The sequence below is a fragment of the Arvicola amphibius genome, chromosome 4 (assembly GCF_903992535.2).
Source record: "Arvicola amphibius chromosome 4, mArvAmp1.2, whole genome shotgun sequence".
NCBI classification, from domain to species: Eukaryota; Metazoa; Chordata; class Mammalia; order Rodentia; family Cricetidae; genus Arvicola; species Arvicola amphibius.
In genome coordinates this window covers 30,801,098-30,816,629 of record NC_052050.1, presented here as the reverse complement: position 1 = coordinate 30,816,629, position 15,532 = coordinate 30,801,098, and the positions used below count along the sequence as shown (strand labels likewise).

The window sequence follows — 15,532 nt, the reverse complement described above, 5'->3', positions numbered from 1 at the left end:
TGGGTTATCAGAGTCTGGCTGGGCCCGAGTATTACAGCGTGGTGATGGAAGCAAGGTCGGAGAAGATGAAAATTAGAGAGAGATGATGTGAGGACAGCTTGCCTGGCCATTACTAGCTGTAGCTGTGAAGGAGAGGTGCTGCCGGCCAAGTTCTGCACCCACAGGGAGCTGAGCTCTGCCAATAGCCTGAACAGATTCCCTCCCAAAGCCTTCTGAGAGGAACACAGCCCTGCTGACACTGTGGATTTATCCCAGCACTGTTTTCTGACCTGCAGAACTGTAAGATAACAATCCTGTCCTGTCTAACTCACTACGCTTGGGATAATTTGCAATGGCAGAAATAGAAAACGTATACAACATGTGATCAGGTAATTCTTTAGGGGTATTTTATCTAGAGATAGAAACATTTATGTTCATGTCAAAAAAATTATTTACAAAAACTCCTTTCCACCCCAACCCCAAAATTCCTGGAAACAGTCTATTGAACTTCAGTTGGTAAATAACTCATCGAACTATGATGTTCTCATACAGTAGGAAAAGTTATGGATGTACATGGTGGCTGGAGGAGTTCCCTCACAAGGTCTAGGAACTGCAGGGTACAGATGTGGAGCAAGGGCCAGCTCTTAGATGCCAGCACTCGTCTTCTCTTGATGTGGTGATGGTCAAATGTATCTATGCATGTATTAAACTTCACAGTCTGTCATTATAGGAGTCTGTCAGAAGTCCATTTCTCTGCATGGTAATTGAAAAATAATAAACTCACATGATAATAACCTAACAAACAAAACAGCTAAACAGCTCTAATTGCTGACACTTTCTGGGGAATTCCAGCCCCAAGGAAGAAGCAGTCCTTTCTCTTCATGTTCTCAACGCCCCTCCCCCTTTCTAGCTGGAGTTCCCAGGAGACTTCCAGAGACTTCCCCAGGTGTTTTCTCCTCACTGGAAAACGAGACCTTTGCTTAGAATGTACCTGTCCTTTCTAGCAGGAAACTGGGACTCTTCCCCGTATGGGTCTAGGGGTCTTTCCTGGCTTGCCCTGCCTGGCACTGGAACCTTCATTCTGAAAATCTGAGCAATTATTCACTCAAGTATGGCCCTCCAAAGACATGTCATATACATAAACTTCAGTTTTTCATGTATGAAATAAAATCTTTGCCCTCTCTCACCAGGCCATATACATTTTCATTTGTAAATTCTATATAAATGTGAGCTACAGGTATTATTAGGAACATGAAAATTAGACTTGGGGTAGTCTTAGCATTTGGAAAAGGGAGAATGTTTTTGAAGAAAGGTATGCAATGAGAGAGACACACATCTAAACAGAGAAAGAATAGTATATACCTATGCATCCATACACATATATCTATACATAAACATATACTTTGTGTGGTATGTACATTTTATTTCCTTCAGGCTTTACTCGTATCCAATGCTTTTACCACTTAAGTAAATAACTCATGCATTTAATTAGGGACCAGCTTTTTATTGTTCAGATCATCAAACAGAAACCTAAAGTTGACACTCAACTTAATGCGTGGAATCTCTCTTGGGATGGATGGCTAGGCTCCTCACTATGAGCCAACAGATCTGACTATAAATATCCTTTTGTCTGCTGTTTCACAGAAAGCCCAGGCTGGACTGTCCTTACTCTAGCGAAACATTATTATCCATTTAATTTGTATTCTTTTCCTTGGGGAAAAAAATGCTGACAGAAGGTGAATTTCTCCCCTGCGCACTAGAACAGTCGGGAAATCCAGTGGGGCTAGTTATATATGGGATGATCTCTGCACTTCCAGCTAACTACAGCAATCCACAGCTCCCATGTGCCGAATCACTTTGTCAGGAACATAACTAATTAACTTAGAAGAAGTTTAAGTGCGCTTGCCTCGAAATGCACCAACCTTGTCTTTGGCTTTTAGGGTTTATCATCTTTCCTTGCACACCAAAGTCATTCTGCTGTGACTTTTCGAAACCTTGGGCACATCAGTACTGTCTGAGCATGTGCTTTAAAACCTGTCACGGCAACCAAGCTGGGTACTTCCTTGTCGTCGAAATCCATTATGTTTCCGGTACTAGTGGAACTAGTTAGTACAGACATGCTTAGTTAAACTCTCAGCTCATTTTCTCCTTTACTCAAATTGTCGTTCCCTGCCAGAAACAGGAAACAGTTCAAAGAGGTTTTGAAAATTATAAATCACTTTTACTTTATTCTATAAATATTTATTGAATTTTACCTAGTGTGAAATTAAAACACACACACACACACACACACACACACACACACACACACACACACACACAGTATATGGACTTTGATGTAAAGATCCAGGGTGAAGAAGGTGAGACAAATGTTCTCTGGAAATTCAGTGAGACAGACCTTTTTTTAAAAAAAATTTGTTTGTTGGTTTTTCAAGACAGGGTTTCTTTGTGTATCCTTGGCTATCCTGGAACTCCTCTGTAGACTAGGCTGGCCTTGAACTCAGATTATGCCTCCAAAGTGCTGGGACTAAAGGCATGCACCATCACCACCCAGCAAGATAGAGACCGTTTTTAAACAAAAGCAGACTGTAATGGGGGGCAGTGGCATGATTTTAAACTATAGTGCCTCCAAATTAACTGACTTAACCTCCAGAGTTTTGGATTAAAGTGCCCATAACAATAATAGACAATAAACAAGATACCTGAGTCTTATTTCCATCTTGTTCTCCTACTGAGTTACTCACGTAGTTGCTAATATTGAGTGGAACAGCCATAGGGAGAGTTGGACTTTTATGACCACATAGATGATGAACAAAGCAGGGGTAGAACCAAGTTTCTGAGACCCAGCAACTCCGCTTCTCAGAGCAAACTAAATCTGCAACCCCCTTCTTGGGTGCTTCCCTTGGGCTGGAAGTTTTTGCTCCAGTATTCTGGAGTGGGAAGATTAGCTGTACAAGGCAGTGAAGGAATGGTGTTGGCACAGTGATAAACCTGAGCATGGGAGGAGGAGACTCGTAACGACAGCTTCAGAGAATGAGTGGAAGAGGAGCAGAATCTTGTGGCAAGGGAGATAGCTCAGTAGGTAAGGGTTCTTGCTGCACCAGCGTGATGATCTGAGTTCAATGCCTTGAGAACCCTTGAAAGAAGAATCAGGTGTGGCAGTGTGAGTGCCTACACGTGCCAGCAAAGATTCCCCTGGTCTGCCAGCCAGTCAGTCTAGCTGAAACAGCAAGGCCCAGGTTCAGTGAAGAGCTCCATCTCAAGGAAGTAAGGCAGAAAGTGATGGAGCAGGGCGCCTTATGTTCTCCTCTGGGCTCTGTACAAGCATATGGGTGTGCTTGTGTTTCAAAGAATAAAGGAATGTTACAATAAATAGCGAGGAATTTGATGAGGGAATGAGGCAGGAGAAACTTCCCAGATAGAGCAGGATACTTGAGTTTTGTAGATGAGAAATGAGACCGGAGAGAAAATCAAGAGTTCAGGAAGAAGAGGATGCTAGGGACGTAATGAAAAGGACTAAGGGAGCGGGGGTAAGAGAATCTGATTTATGCTTTAGGAAGTTAATTCTGAGAGGTGTGGGGGCTAGGTTCTTGTGGACAGGTGTGGTGTAGAAGAAGAAAGGCACGAACATGAGAAAGATCTGGAAGCAAACAAAGAATGCTTCCAGTCTTGGAAGGGAATATATTTAAGAAATGTTCTAGAAATAGTATATATCTTGCTTTTTAGTTATAATTCACTTTATCTACAAAGTGGCACTCAACATGTACTGGAGACCTGTACGTGACAACACCTATACGACAGACACTGCTATATCCCTAGCATATGTCAGAAAATGGAAGAAATGGCTAGGGAACAAAGTTTTTTGTTTGTTTTTTGAGGCAGGGTTTCTCTGTAGCTTTGGAGCCTGTCAGGGAACTATCTCTTCTAGACCAGGCTGGCCTTGAACTCACAGAGATTTGCCTGCTTTTGCCTCCCAAGTGCTGGGATTAAAGGCATGTGCCACCACCGCTGCCGGCTGCAAACAAAGTTCTTGACTGACAGTGGTCTTGGCAAACTCAGTTCCTTCCTCTCTGTTTGCTAAACAAGATACTCCTGTGGGAGTATCTTGGTTTGCTCTGGCTATTGTAACAAAGACCTTAGGCTGGGTCATTTACAACCAATAGAAATGTACTGCTTGCCGTTCTAAAGGCTGGGGAGCCCAAGACCTGTGTGCCTTTGCTTTCAGATTCAGTGTCTGGTGTGTCCATGACGGCACCGTCCTGCTGACAAGGCAGAAGCAGCCAAGTTTCTCTGACTCTTCATTCACTGTATCACTCATCACATTTGCGAGGGGGGAGCCCTCATCGGCCACTTACTTAATGGCCCCACCCCGTACTACCATGCAGTAGGAGAGGGACACAAACATCCCGAGCACATTAGGGGTTTAATTTGGTCCAAAGTAGATTTCGCTGAGAGGCCATATGGATTGAATGGAGAAAGCTTATGCAGACCTAGTGTCTTCCACTCCTGCGAACCTTTTGGGTTTATGGAAAATTAGTCAGGAGGGAGTTTCCTGAAGTTGCCCGAATCTTCATGGGTCCAGGCGCACTGTGCTATCATTTCCAAGAGGACAGTGAGAAGCAGGTTTTCTTCTGCTCTTTAAGAGACATCGATTGGGCATCTTCGTTCCTTGAAAGTTTCCCTAGGGGGTGAGATCCCGGTGTCCCTCTCTGAGTCCCACTAACGACTATTTTTTCCTCACAGCTAGTGAGGTGAAATATTTCTGGCCACACACAGGAAAGCCTATCTTCGTCACACAGGGCTCTCAGGTCTGCTTTGGGATGCATTTATCATTTCCAGCTTCCCACTGAACGATGGTACTGGCACTCTTTAAAAGAGCATACTTTTGTCTGTTTTCTTACATCGCATCTTTTCTTGAGGCAGTGAATGTTAACGGGACTAGCTGTTTAAATACGTGCTAAAGGAGGGAAAAATAAGTGGAAAAAGCTTTGGTTAATTTCAGTGACGTGTGCTTTGCATAAAATGCAAATCACTTGAGGACTACAGTCACATGTGTCTTGCAATGCACCCCTAATACTCAACCAAGTGTGTGGGACTTGGTGTTTTAGTGACTAAATGAACACAAAGGGATGAGAGCTCCACTGGAAGCCACGTCTCAGTCATGGGTGGCACGTTATAGATATGATTCAGCAAACACATGTTGAACATCTACCATGTGGCAGGCACTATGCTGCATTCTGAAGGCAAATAAGGGTCGGCTAACTTCCTGTCCCTGTGGAGCTTGGTCCATTATCACTCCCATTTCCAAGGAAGACAACAAAACAACATCCTGACAAACAGATGATTACCACAGGACAAAGAAACAGGGTGGGGAGGCAGAGAGGATTTTGGCGAGGAGGGAATAGGAACAAGGGAGGTATTTTATTTTTAAAGATTGTTCTTTTATTTTTAATTATGTATATGTACGGCTTTGTCCTGTGAGTGAGGATCCCTGCAGAGGCCAGAGATAGTCACTCTCTCCGGAGCTGGAGGTATAGGTGATTTTAAGCTGCCCAATGTGGGGCTGGAAACCCAACTCTAGTCCTGTTAGAGCAGTTATGTGCTCTTAACTGCTGTAACCACGTCTCTTTCCCCAGGGGTGGTTTTGATACAGCTGCTGATCTGAGTGTCCAACCTGCCCTGGAAGAAGAGAAGTCGAACCTGAAATTAGTAAAAGTAACACAAGGCTGATGGTAAAAAGTCAGATGAAGGGGCTGTGGAGATGGCTCACTCAGGGAAGAGGAAGCAAGAAGACCTCTGCTCAATCTCCCAGAATCCAGTGGAAGAGGCACTGCATGCTTGTGATCCCAGTACTGGAGATGCAGAGGCAGGAGGGTCCCTGGGCTTACTGGTCAGCCAACCTAGACAAATCTACAAGTCCCAGGTTCAGCTGGAGACTAATGCTTCAAAAAAAAATTGTATAGGGGAGTGTGATTAAGGAAGACACTCGACATCCACCTCTAGCTTCCACAAGCTCCTGTACACACACACACACACACACACACACACACACACACACACACACACGGCGGGGGGTGGGCAGGAGAAAGGGAGCTTAAAGGAAATCTAACACCGCATTTAGTATTTATAAAATCATTTTACTGATATGATGATATTATGTGTGAACAGCTATGGCTAAGACATCTCGGGTATAACATTTCTACAGTGATGTTCCACAGGCCTATTCTGTTTAATTCTTTAAATTCCACAGGCGATTTCTGGACTTTTCATCATCTTGAAAATGATACACAAGACTGTGAAAGCTTGTGTTGTTTGTTCAGTTCTTTCTGTTTAAGTATCATAAAAATGTCAAGTGTGTTGACCCTTCAAAAAGTTACATTTTGCTTACCACGAGAAATGTCCCATTTCTCCCTAGCAAAAGGATAATATTTTCTGATTATGCAAGCACTTTATGTGTGTGCTATTTGATTCTCTATTTTGACAGCTGCCTTTCATTTGTTATTGGAGAGCCTCTTCCAGCATGTTCCTTCTTACCCTTTCCTAGCCGGGGTGTGTGTGTGTGTCTACATTTTTCCAGAATTATTCAAATTTAAGGGTTTCTTAGGAAACAAATTCCTTACTTCTTACCCTATATAGAAAAACAAATCAGTAGTGTGTGTGTGTGTGTGTGTGTGTGTGTGTGTCCGCACATGCAAATATCAGGATATTGAGGTCTTTGATTTGGGAATCTGTGCTACCCAGAATGATCCTAACACCTTGGTGGTGCTTGCTGAGTTGAGCTGTCAGGGCATGAGGAGGTATTGCTGTTGTCCCACAGATGGAGACGTGGAGGCTCCTGTATGTATGTGTAAGAGAGCGTCCTGTCTGCTGGTGTAGAAGCCGTTCCTCACCACCATTCTATACAGTGGAAAACAATGAGAGCCGCCACGTGTGTGAAACACTGGCTTGTCCCCTGCCAGCCTCTCCTATCACAGCAAAGCAGTCTCTGATGCTAGAGAAACGCTAACACCTAACCATTAAAACACCCACGATTTTAGATAGGGATGGGCAGGCTCTTCTTTCAGTGACAAAACTTTGATTGTACTCTGTCATGGTGGCTCACTCACAAAAGTCTCCACACCAGAGACAGCAGCGTTTGAGTGAGGGGTTTTAAAGAATGCTCACTGTGACACTGTAACTGGAAGGAACTTAAAGCAGCCTAAGCTTTCATTAATTAGTTGCTGAGCACACATACAATGAGTATTCTGAGAGGCAGGAGCTTATGCAGACATTTGAAAGACAACAGAAATGCCTATATTGCTATAAAAGATGGCCACAACATACTAACCCTTTAAAGGGGCGATGCTTGCCCTTGAGGGAAAGTCTTCACTGAAGGATTGGGGTTGGCAGCTTCGAGAAACTGAAACGGAAATGTAGCTCAATTTATTTCCGCAGTACTTTCATTTTTTTGAAAGGAAAATAATTACTTTTAAAATTCAGAAGTTAAAAAGTACCTATAATTCTGACTTTCAAAATCATTTTATTTTTAAAACAGCCCAAGAAATGGTTAGCTGTTGCCCTACTTTGCCCTGGTACCCAGAGTGCTGGTCACATTGCTGGAGGCTAATGAGCATTCCGAAGGAACAAACGAGTGAGGACAGCCAGGCCTTCCCTTGTCACTCTAGGAAAGTGAGACTTTTGCAGCAGAACTGATGGGCAATCCACTAAAACATGCACTGGGAGGGACGCAATCATATTTACTTCCTAAGGCCCAGAATCCGAGTGGGCGAGTCAGTGGAGAAGCATTTCCGATGGACGACCACAATGATAGAGCTAATTTAAGTCATAGACTATCAACTTCCCAAAAAGTAATTCAGGGTTCTATCTGGATCAGAAACGCATCTGTACCGAGCCCTCTTGAAATTCTCTGAGCATCTGTCTCTTACCTGCCCTTCTGGAGGACATGGATACTACAGTGGGAATCTCAATGAGTGTTCACCTGACTCAGCTGATTCGGAGGCTGAACCTCCTTAGCTATGTTCCTATGAGAAGCTCAGATGCACCAGAACCTGCTGGAGTGCTATTTTTTTCCCTGTGGAATTCTTTTCTGACAAACCAGGAAGTCCCTCAGGATTGAGTTCTGGAGCCTTGCAGAGATGACTAAATCCAAGCAGTTCTGCCCTCTGGATTAAAGAAGCCCTGGCACCAAAGACTTGCCTTGAGGTCCAGTATCATGGCATGGGCATGGTGCGATCCATGGGCAACAACACTTCTCTCTAAACCTAGGCTTCTGCACAAAAGGGGATCACTATGGTTCTTGCCTTTTGGGTTGAGATAAGAGAGATGTACTGGGAGGAGTAAGTCCTAAAAGAAGCTAGTAAGCTATACATGCTCACTGCACACTGCAGTGTAGAGCACTCAGGAAATAGCACTGTGAGTTTTATTGGTCTTTCGATTATGTATTTGACAGAAACAGAGGGAACTGGTACAAGCAGCAGAGAGGTGGTGAGTGCCACACATACATGAACACATATGGACTAGAGACTGCATGCTTCAGGATCCCATCTGAGCTTCCCTTACAAACGGGAGCAAGCTCTCCAGTGAGGCATGGGAATCTCCTGAAAGGAATCTGTCTTTCACCACATAGATGCTCTCTTTGAAAAGTGTGTGAGTGCCCATTCACCTCTTGGGGACAGAGGAAAGAGCTCCCTCTGGGGCTGCTCAAAACCATCCCCTCTGAAGTACCCTTGTGTCCAGACAGCTGTGAGGAGACGGGTATATTTGCTCCAGGTGTTCTGTCTTTCTCAGGGCTAATGACTCCCTGCCAGTCTGTATTTGACTGACTTTGTGTTTGTCCTCAAGACATAAAGTAGGAATCCTAAGTGAATTCAACTTAAATCCTAAGTCTGTAATGTATGCAGAGAGGCATGAGTGAGCACAATGCCCAGGTGTGTTCTCCATGTAGATTCCATATGCCAGGTAAAACTCAGTGGAAAGCTTAGGAGCTAGTGACTGACGCTGGCATAGGTGCTAACTCACTGTAGGAACTCAGTGCCTCACTTATGAAGTGCCTTTATGTGGAGACTCTTACACTGTGTTCTCGGGAGCGCTAGGCTTGCCTAAGCAATGCAGGGCTGCTTTAACTGGCTTCAGGCCTTCGTTCTGTTACAAGCAGCCTGGGCAGTATTATAAGAGATACCTTTACTTCTATGGGCTCTCCTTAGATGCTCCTACTGGCCATGGTACCCAAGCATGGAAAACCACTGGCATGATCAGGATCTTTATTTTAGAAAATATGAGCTGTGGGACAAAGCCTGCCGGGAGGTCACAGAGCAGTTGGTGGGGGTCCGGGAGTGATGGGGGGCACAGAAGGAGAAGAGTGGGGTTATGAAGAGGCCATGGTTGAGTGTGGGGTGTCCTCTGGATTGCTGTGGAATGCACAGCTGTGGGCCCAGCTGCATCAACAGAAGGAAGGTGCTCTGCTGGACTGCAGCCTCCCTCTGGGAAGATAGTGGGAGCAGGGCAAAGGGGACTGGACATGGGATCAGGAGATGAGTTGTCAGGCTCAGCCCTGGGTCAGGACGCTCTGTGTCTCTAACCACTGTTTCTCCAGCAGAAGACACGAATGAAAACAACAGACCAGCCCTATAGCCATCCTGTTTGGTTTAAATAAAATGAGGTTCAAAAGTGTTTTGTAAATGATAGAAGTCTCCTAGTGATGTAAGTTAGATTGTGTCCTATGAGATACAGATAAAATAAAAATAATAAAATAGTTGTATTCAGCAGCTAGTGGGGTAGCAGTATAGCACCCTCCCCAAGCATTCTCAGATCACTTTCCTAAGCTGTGATTAGAGAGGGTGCTCCTCAGACAAAAGTACTTTCCTATGCTCATACAGCTTTTCAGTATAAAGTTTTGATATAAAAACCACTGCATCTAATACCAAATAATGAACTACATACTAAGTTCTATACACCTAATTATATATGAAAGGTTACATGCATATAAAATCTAATGATATATGACTTTAACAAATGCAACTAAATTCTTTTCAAAGAACCATAGTGGCAGCTGATCTTTAACATGTGTATAGAAAACCACAGTTTCAACCTGACACCCCGTCCGGTAGAATGTGCTGGATTCCAGTTTCTCAGGCTGTGGTGTCTCGTCTCGTTGTGCACATGGACTGAAAAGCTGGAAACTCTGAAGCATCACTTCCCATGAAGGTAAGCCATCAGCTTTTCTGGTCTGTTAGCTCTCTGGGACAGTCCTCTTCGTTCTCCTCTGAGCAGGACAGGTTCAGGACACTCACCATGGGGTGGATCCAGGACGTGGTCTGTGTTACATGGCTTGAGAAGAACAGGGAGAGGAGATTAGAACGTGAAAGACTGCCTTCCTACCAGCCAAACAAGTATTATCCTGGGACACTGCTTCTACCCAGTCGGCAGCCCTTGGGACAGGAAGCAGGGTCAGATAGATGTATCACATCAAACTCACTTTTGCTCGCCCAGTGCTGTCTGTGAGCATGTCCAATGACTGCCTAGCCGTGAGCATCATCTCTGGAGTCTGTCTCCTGCTTTCCTTTTCCAGGGGAACAGTCTGCTACACTGAAATAGCTTCTCTGGTTCAGTTCTATTTCTTTCCTAATTCATTCTCCACTCCAGCCCCGAGACTTCCTAAATGACAAAGCACTCACTGTCATTTACCTGTGAAACACTAGGCTCCAACCGATTCTGGGTCAAGCACATTCTACGGTAGGATTCTGCGCTACATTTCTCCTTCTTGGGGGAGTTACCACACACTAACTCCAAAGAAACAAATTCTCCTTAAGATTCCTCCATCTGAACCCACAGTCTTAACTCTAATTTTCCTATATTATAAATGCATGTTTACTGCCAGCTACCTTGTGGCTCAGAAAGCTCCCTGACGGCAGGAACCGTTTTCTCATTTCTGCATTCCTGGTGCCTGGTGCATCCTCAGAACAAATGACTAGTGTCCTGAAGAGCGTTGTGGGAAGAAGGGACAGGAGCAGAGATAGGGAAGGGACTCTAGGGCAGGGAGCACACGTAGGAAGTAGCAGAACAGCACAAGCCACATTCCCACCTGGTGGATGTGTGTCCCAGATTTCATTCCCTAACTCAGCTTCCAGCTGGATGATTCTGACACGTCCACTATCATTTGCCTAGCCTTTTGGAGTGGGGGTAGGGTTGGAGGGACATTTATAAATGTATCTTTCTATAACAGTAGATTACTAATAGTTTAACAATGGGGTAGAGGATTCACAATGGGGTAAGGTAGTTCAAGAGTCATTGTGGAGGTGACAAGGCCCAGGTGTGCCCACAGCTTCCAGAGTTTCAGTGTGCTGGGAGAGAGAAGTATGACAAGCGACAGCTAACACCAAAGGTCAATGAAAAGCCTATATGGAAACCTACTATAGCAGAAGTTTCCTAGAATACATTCATATATAAAAGGCATTTAAATTGTGTTCCGTTATTATTGGGGGATAAAGCCAAAATACCAATCTCATATACAACAGAGTCCAGTGCCAGGTATGGTTCACTTACTTTTGAGTTGTTGGCAATGGGGTTCCGCAGCTCCCAAGCCCCAAACATTACAGGTTGTAGGTATTGCTTTTGTTTTCCCTCCAGAACTTGGCAGTAAGACTCTACTGCTAAAGACACTACATACTTGAGTCATAGGACATGGGGAAATCAAGCTGGTACTTAGAAGCTTCTCCCTTACTGGGTAGCTTTCATAGGGCCCGAAGGTTCTGTGCATGCTGCCTGGGGAGGAGTCATAAACAGTCTGACCTGGCCATGAACCCTGTGAACTAAGGTGACAGGTCTGCCAAGACACACCCACTGGTGACACCGATGTTATAACAGTAACCAATCACTCTCTGATTGGATTTAAAGCTAGTTCTAGGAGATGTGACTCATGCCTGGTACTGTCTGTGGGGCTAAAACCCGTGACTGTCTAGGTCATAGGCTGTAGGGATGAATCTTATATACGATTATTCTGCTAAATGGACATAGTACTAAACTGCCCCCTGAAATTCTCATCTCCACACCTATATGTGAGCACGACTCTCAACCCTCATGAGGTGATTAATACAGAAATCCACAACTGCTCACCATGCAGACAGTAAGAGACTGGGTAGTCTGAGTGGAGTGCTCAGCTCTAGGTGGGACGTCACCCTACCCCCCACAGCCCATAAGGTTCAGGGATCACTGAGAAATAGAGGATAGAAAGCCTCACAGGTAGGGAATGTCTGTAGTGGAAAAGTACTTGCTGGACAGGACAGAGCTGCTGCAATATGAATTCACAGCAGCTGCGACAGCATGCATAGAACCTGCACAAGAGAAAGCCAACTGAAATTCCTGCTAGGTGGGGAGAAATGCATGAAGCCTCACCTAGCTATTGGCACCTGATGGACTGTCATACATGCATGCATGTACAGAATGTACTAAGTAGACTTAGGGAGCTTCAAGAAAGAAAAAGAGAACACATGAAATTGGGAGGGAAAAGTCATGGAGGTGGGTAAGGGAAGAAAGGGAAGGAAGGAAATGGGGAATGGATTTGATCAAAGCACATTGCATATGGTATGAAATTATTAAACAATAAATAAAATATTAAAAAGAAATCATTATTCTCTCAGAAGTAACTCATATTACCACTCTCTTCAAAATGATTTAAAGGGGTGTCTTATGAAGGCTAAACTTACTAGAGCATCAACTCAGCTCAGATTCATTTCATTTCAAGGCCTTTTTGTTACCTAAACTTAAATCACTTTTAAAGAAATTTTAAGGAGTGTAACCAAGAGACCTGGAAGACACTGCAAGGTGGGACGGACAGGCACAGTCCTGCACAGCACACATGTTTAAAGGCATGTGCTGGATAACACTGCTTTGTGGATTTGACAGTCTCAGTATCTAGAGACTCAATGTTTACCAGCAGTTACAATGTACTGGTGCAGCTCAGAGAGTGTAATTTACATTATTTACATTATTTCAAATACTCCTTCCCTTATAATGTTACCTGAACGGGAGAGTAGAAAGCGGGAAAACCAAACTCAGTTATCTGCAGGATAAGTTCAAGATTTGCTACAAGTAGACCAAACTATACAACTGTCACCCATATGTAGAGGGCCTAAGTCAGCCCCATGTGGTCTCCTTAGGTGTTGGTTCAGTGTCTGTGAGCTCATATGAGCCCAGCTTAGTTGTCTTTGTGGGTTCACTTGTGATGACCTTGACCCCCATGGCTCATATAATCCTTCCTCCCTCTCTTCAATGGGACTCCCAGAGCTGGGCCCCGTGCTTGGCTGTGGGTCTCTGCATCTGCTGCCACTAGTTACTAGGCGAAGGCTCTCTGATGACAATTAGGGTAGTCACCAATTTGATTACAGGAGATGGCCTGTTCAGGCTACCTATCCACCATTGCTAGGAATCTTAGTAGGGGTCATGCTTGTAGACGGAACTAAAAAAAAAAATCATCCCAGGCCGGGTGGTGGTGGTGCACACCTTTAATCCCAGCATTCGAGAGGCATAGGCAGGTGGGCATCATGAGTTTGAGGCCAGCCTGGTCTATAAGAGCTAGTTCTAGGGCAGCCAGAGATGTGACACAGAGAAACCCTGTCTCAAAAAATAAAAATTAAAAAACCCAAACAAACCAAAAACCAAAAAAAAAAACCATAAAAAAATCACAAAATAACAACAACAACAAAATCCTGAGTGAGTTAACCCATACCCAGAAAGACAAACATGGTATGTACACATTCATAAGTGGGTATTATCTGTAAAGTAAAAGAGAACATGCTACAACCCACAGCCCTAGAGAGGCTGGGTAACAAGGAAGGGGAAAGAAAGGACCTCTCCTGGGTAAACTGGGGGCGGGTGGGAATGGGAACATGAGGGACTGGGTTGCGGAAGGATAGAGGGGAAGAGTAATGAAAGAGATGTTTTGATGGGGGGCATTTTGGGGTCAAGTAGAAATACGGTGCAAGGAAAACTCCCATGAATCATCAAGACTTTTTAATTGACAAAATTTGACCTCACTCAAAAGTCAAACTGTAACTTACACTTTACAAACAGTAATTTATATTTGTTTGACTAATCTTATATTCACAGTATACTTTTCTGTAAGATAGAAGCCCAAAATAATAGTTTGATTTTATTGGTGAAGAAATACACATATACATCACCACCAACCATCACCACCACCACCAAAAAACCCTACCTGCACACACATCCCCAAATATTAAAACATGTAATCCCAATAACTGTTTACTAGAAAAATAAAACCAAGGCAACAAGAAAAGGCTTTTGGTGGCTCAGAGTCAATGACTGTTGACTCTTTAGAAAAAAAAATAATGCAAAAGTACTCAGAACCCATGAGACAGAACTTCTGAAGCCCAGGTGGTGTGTGGAAAGGGCCTGGCAAAGAGTAGACATTCAAGAAATAATCATAGCTGGTTTTATTGATAATTGAGGCTTTTTGATTAGTGTAAGAACACCTTGGAATTCTGCCTATAATGCTGGAGGAGAGCCAGTCTTGAGTCTACCGTTCAATTCTATGTCTCAGTGAACACTGTGGCTAATGGTCTTTGACATAATCAGTATGATGAGATAATCCTAGATTTACTGGCTTGGAGAACATTCCAGTACTAGAAATGTTTCCCCCGATATGTGTTTGGTAATTTGGCTAAGGATGGAGAATAAATCAGTCCAGCTGACAACTCTGTTTAATTAATAAAGACCTCGGGGTTCATAAAGGGAGATGCTGCAGCTTAGAAGGAAAGTTTAGAGAGCTGGTGAATACAGGAAGCTACGATGAGATGCAGAAAGTCCTCATCTGAACATGCAGTACCCCTGGCAGATGCTTCTGTAGAGACACTGCTTCTGACCTGATCTGGGGAGTCACCAACAGTCACTCAGATGTATCTGAAAATCTGAAAGGCCATTTGTTTTTGAGTGGTTGCCAGATCTGTTGCAGATCAATAGCTATCAAGCAGTGGTTGCCAGTGCTGTGTGTTTTTAAAAATAATATTAGTAAATTGAAAGACATATTGTAGAGTTTATTTAAAAAAGCCCAAGAGAACATGCTTTATTTTATTGGCAAAGAAATGTTAAGTGAATTATTTAAATCCCATTATAATTATCCTCCTTATGTTTCTTACCTCTTAGCTAGAGGATCAAAATGTGTTCTTTCGAAAAAGAAAAGCAAATTTATTTTTTTCAAAATAAAAATTAAGGACAATCTCTTGCAAAAAAATGACTTAAACACAAAAAATACAATAGCTTTACAGAAACCTACTCTTAGCTGTCTGCGATGTGAAGGATGTCCCCTAGCTCATTCTCCACTGCAGGCATGGTTCTGCATCGCTGTGAGTTTAGGGAGACTTGGCTGGATTATTTTATCATGCTTAAGACAAAGTTGCTGGTAATAAATTTCCAGTGTAATTTTAGGGGGACTATATATAAAATATACATAAAATTAGAAAATGAAAATAGACAAAGACTTCTTAGTATAATTTGTTTCAGGACCCTGTTATGCTGAAGCACTAGAAAAATATATAAG

At 43.5% G+C, this 15,532-nt stretch overlaps 1 protein-coding gene across 4 annotated transcripts in view; it reads right to left on the bottom strand.

The window, feature by feature from the left end:
* Window positions 1–6,095: 6,095 nt before the first annotated feature.
* Stxbp4 (syntaxin binding protein 4) overlaps window positions 6,096–15,532 on the bottom strand; it is a 155,353-nt gene continuing 145,916 nt past the window's right edge. For all 4 annotated transcript variants that reach the window (XM_038325747.1, XM_038325749.1, XM_038325750.1 and 1 more), the window contains one exon: window positions 6,096–10,305. In XM_038325747.1, the coding sequence (XP_038181675.1) occupies window positions 10,191–10,305 (115 nt within the window). In that variant the 3' untranslated portion in view covers window positions 6,096–10,190. The remainder of the gene's footprint in view (window positions 10,306–15,532) is intronic.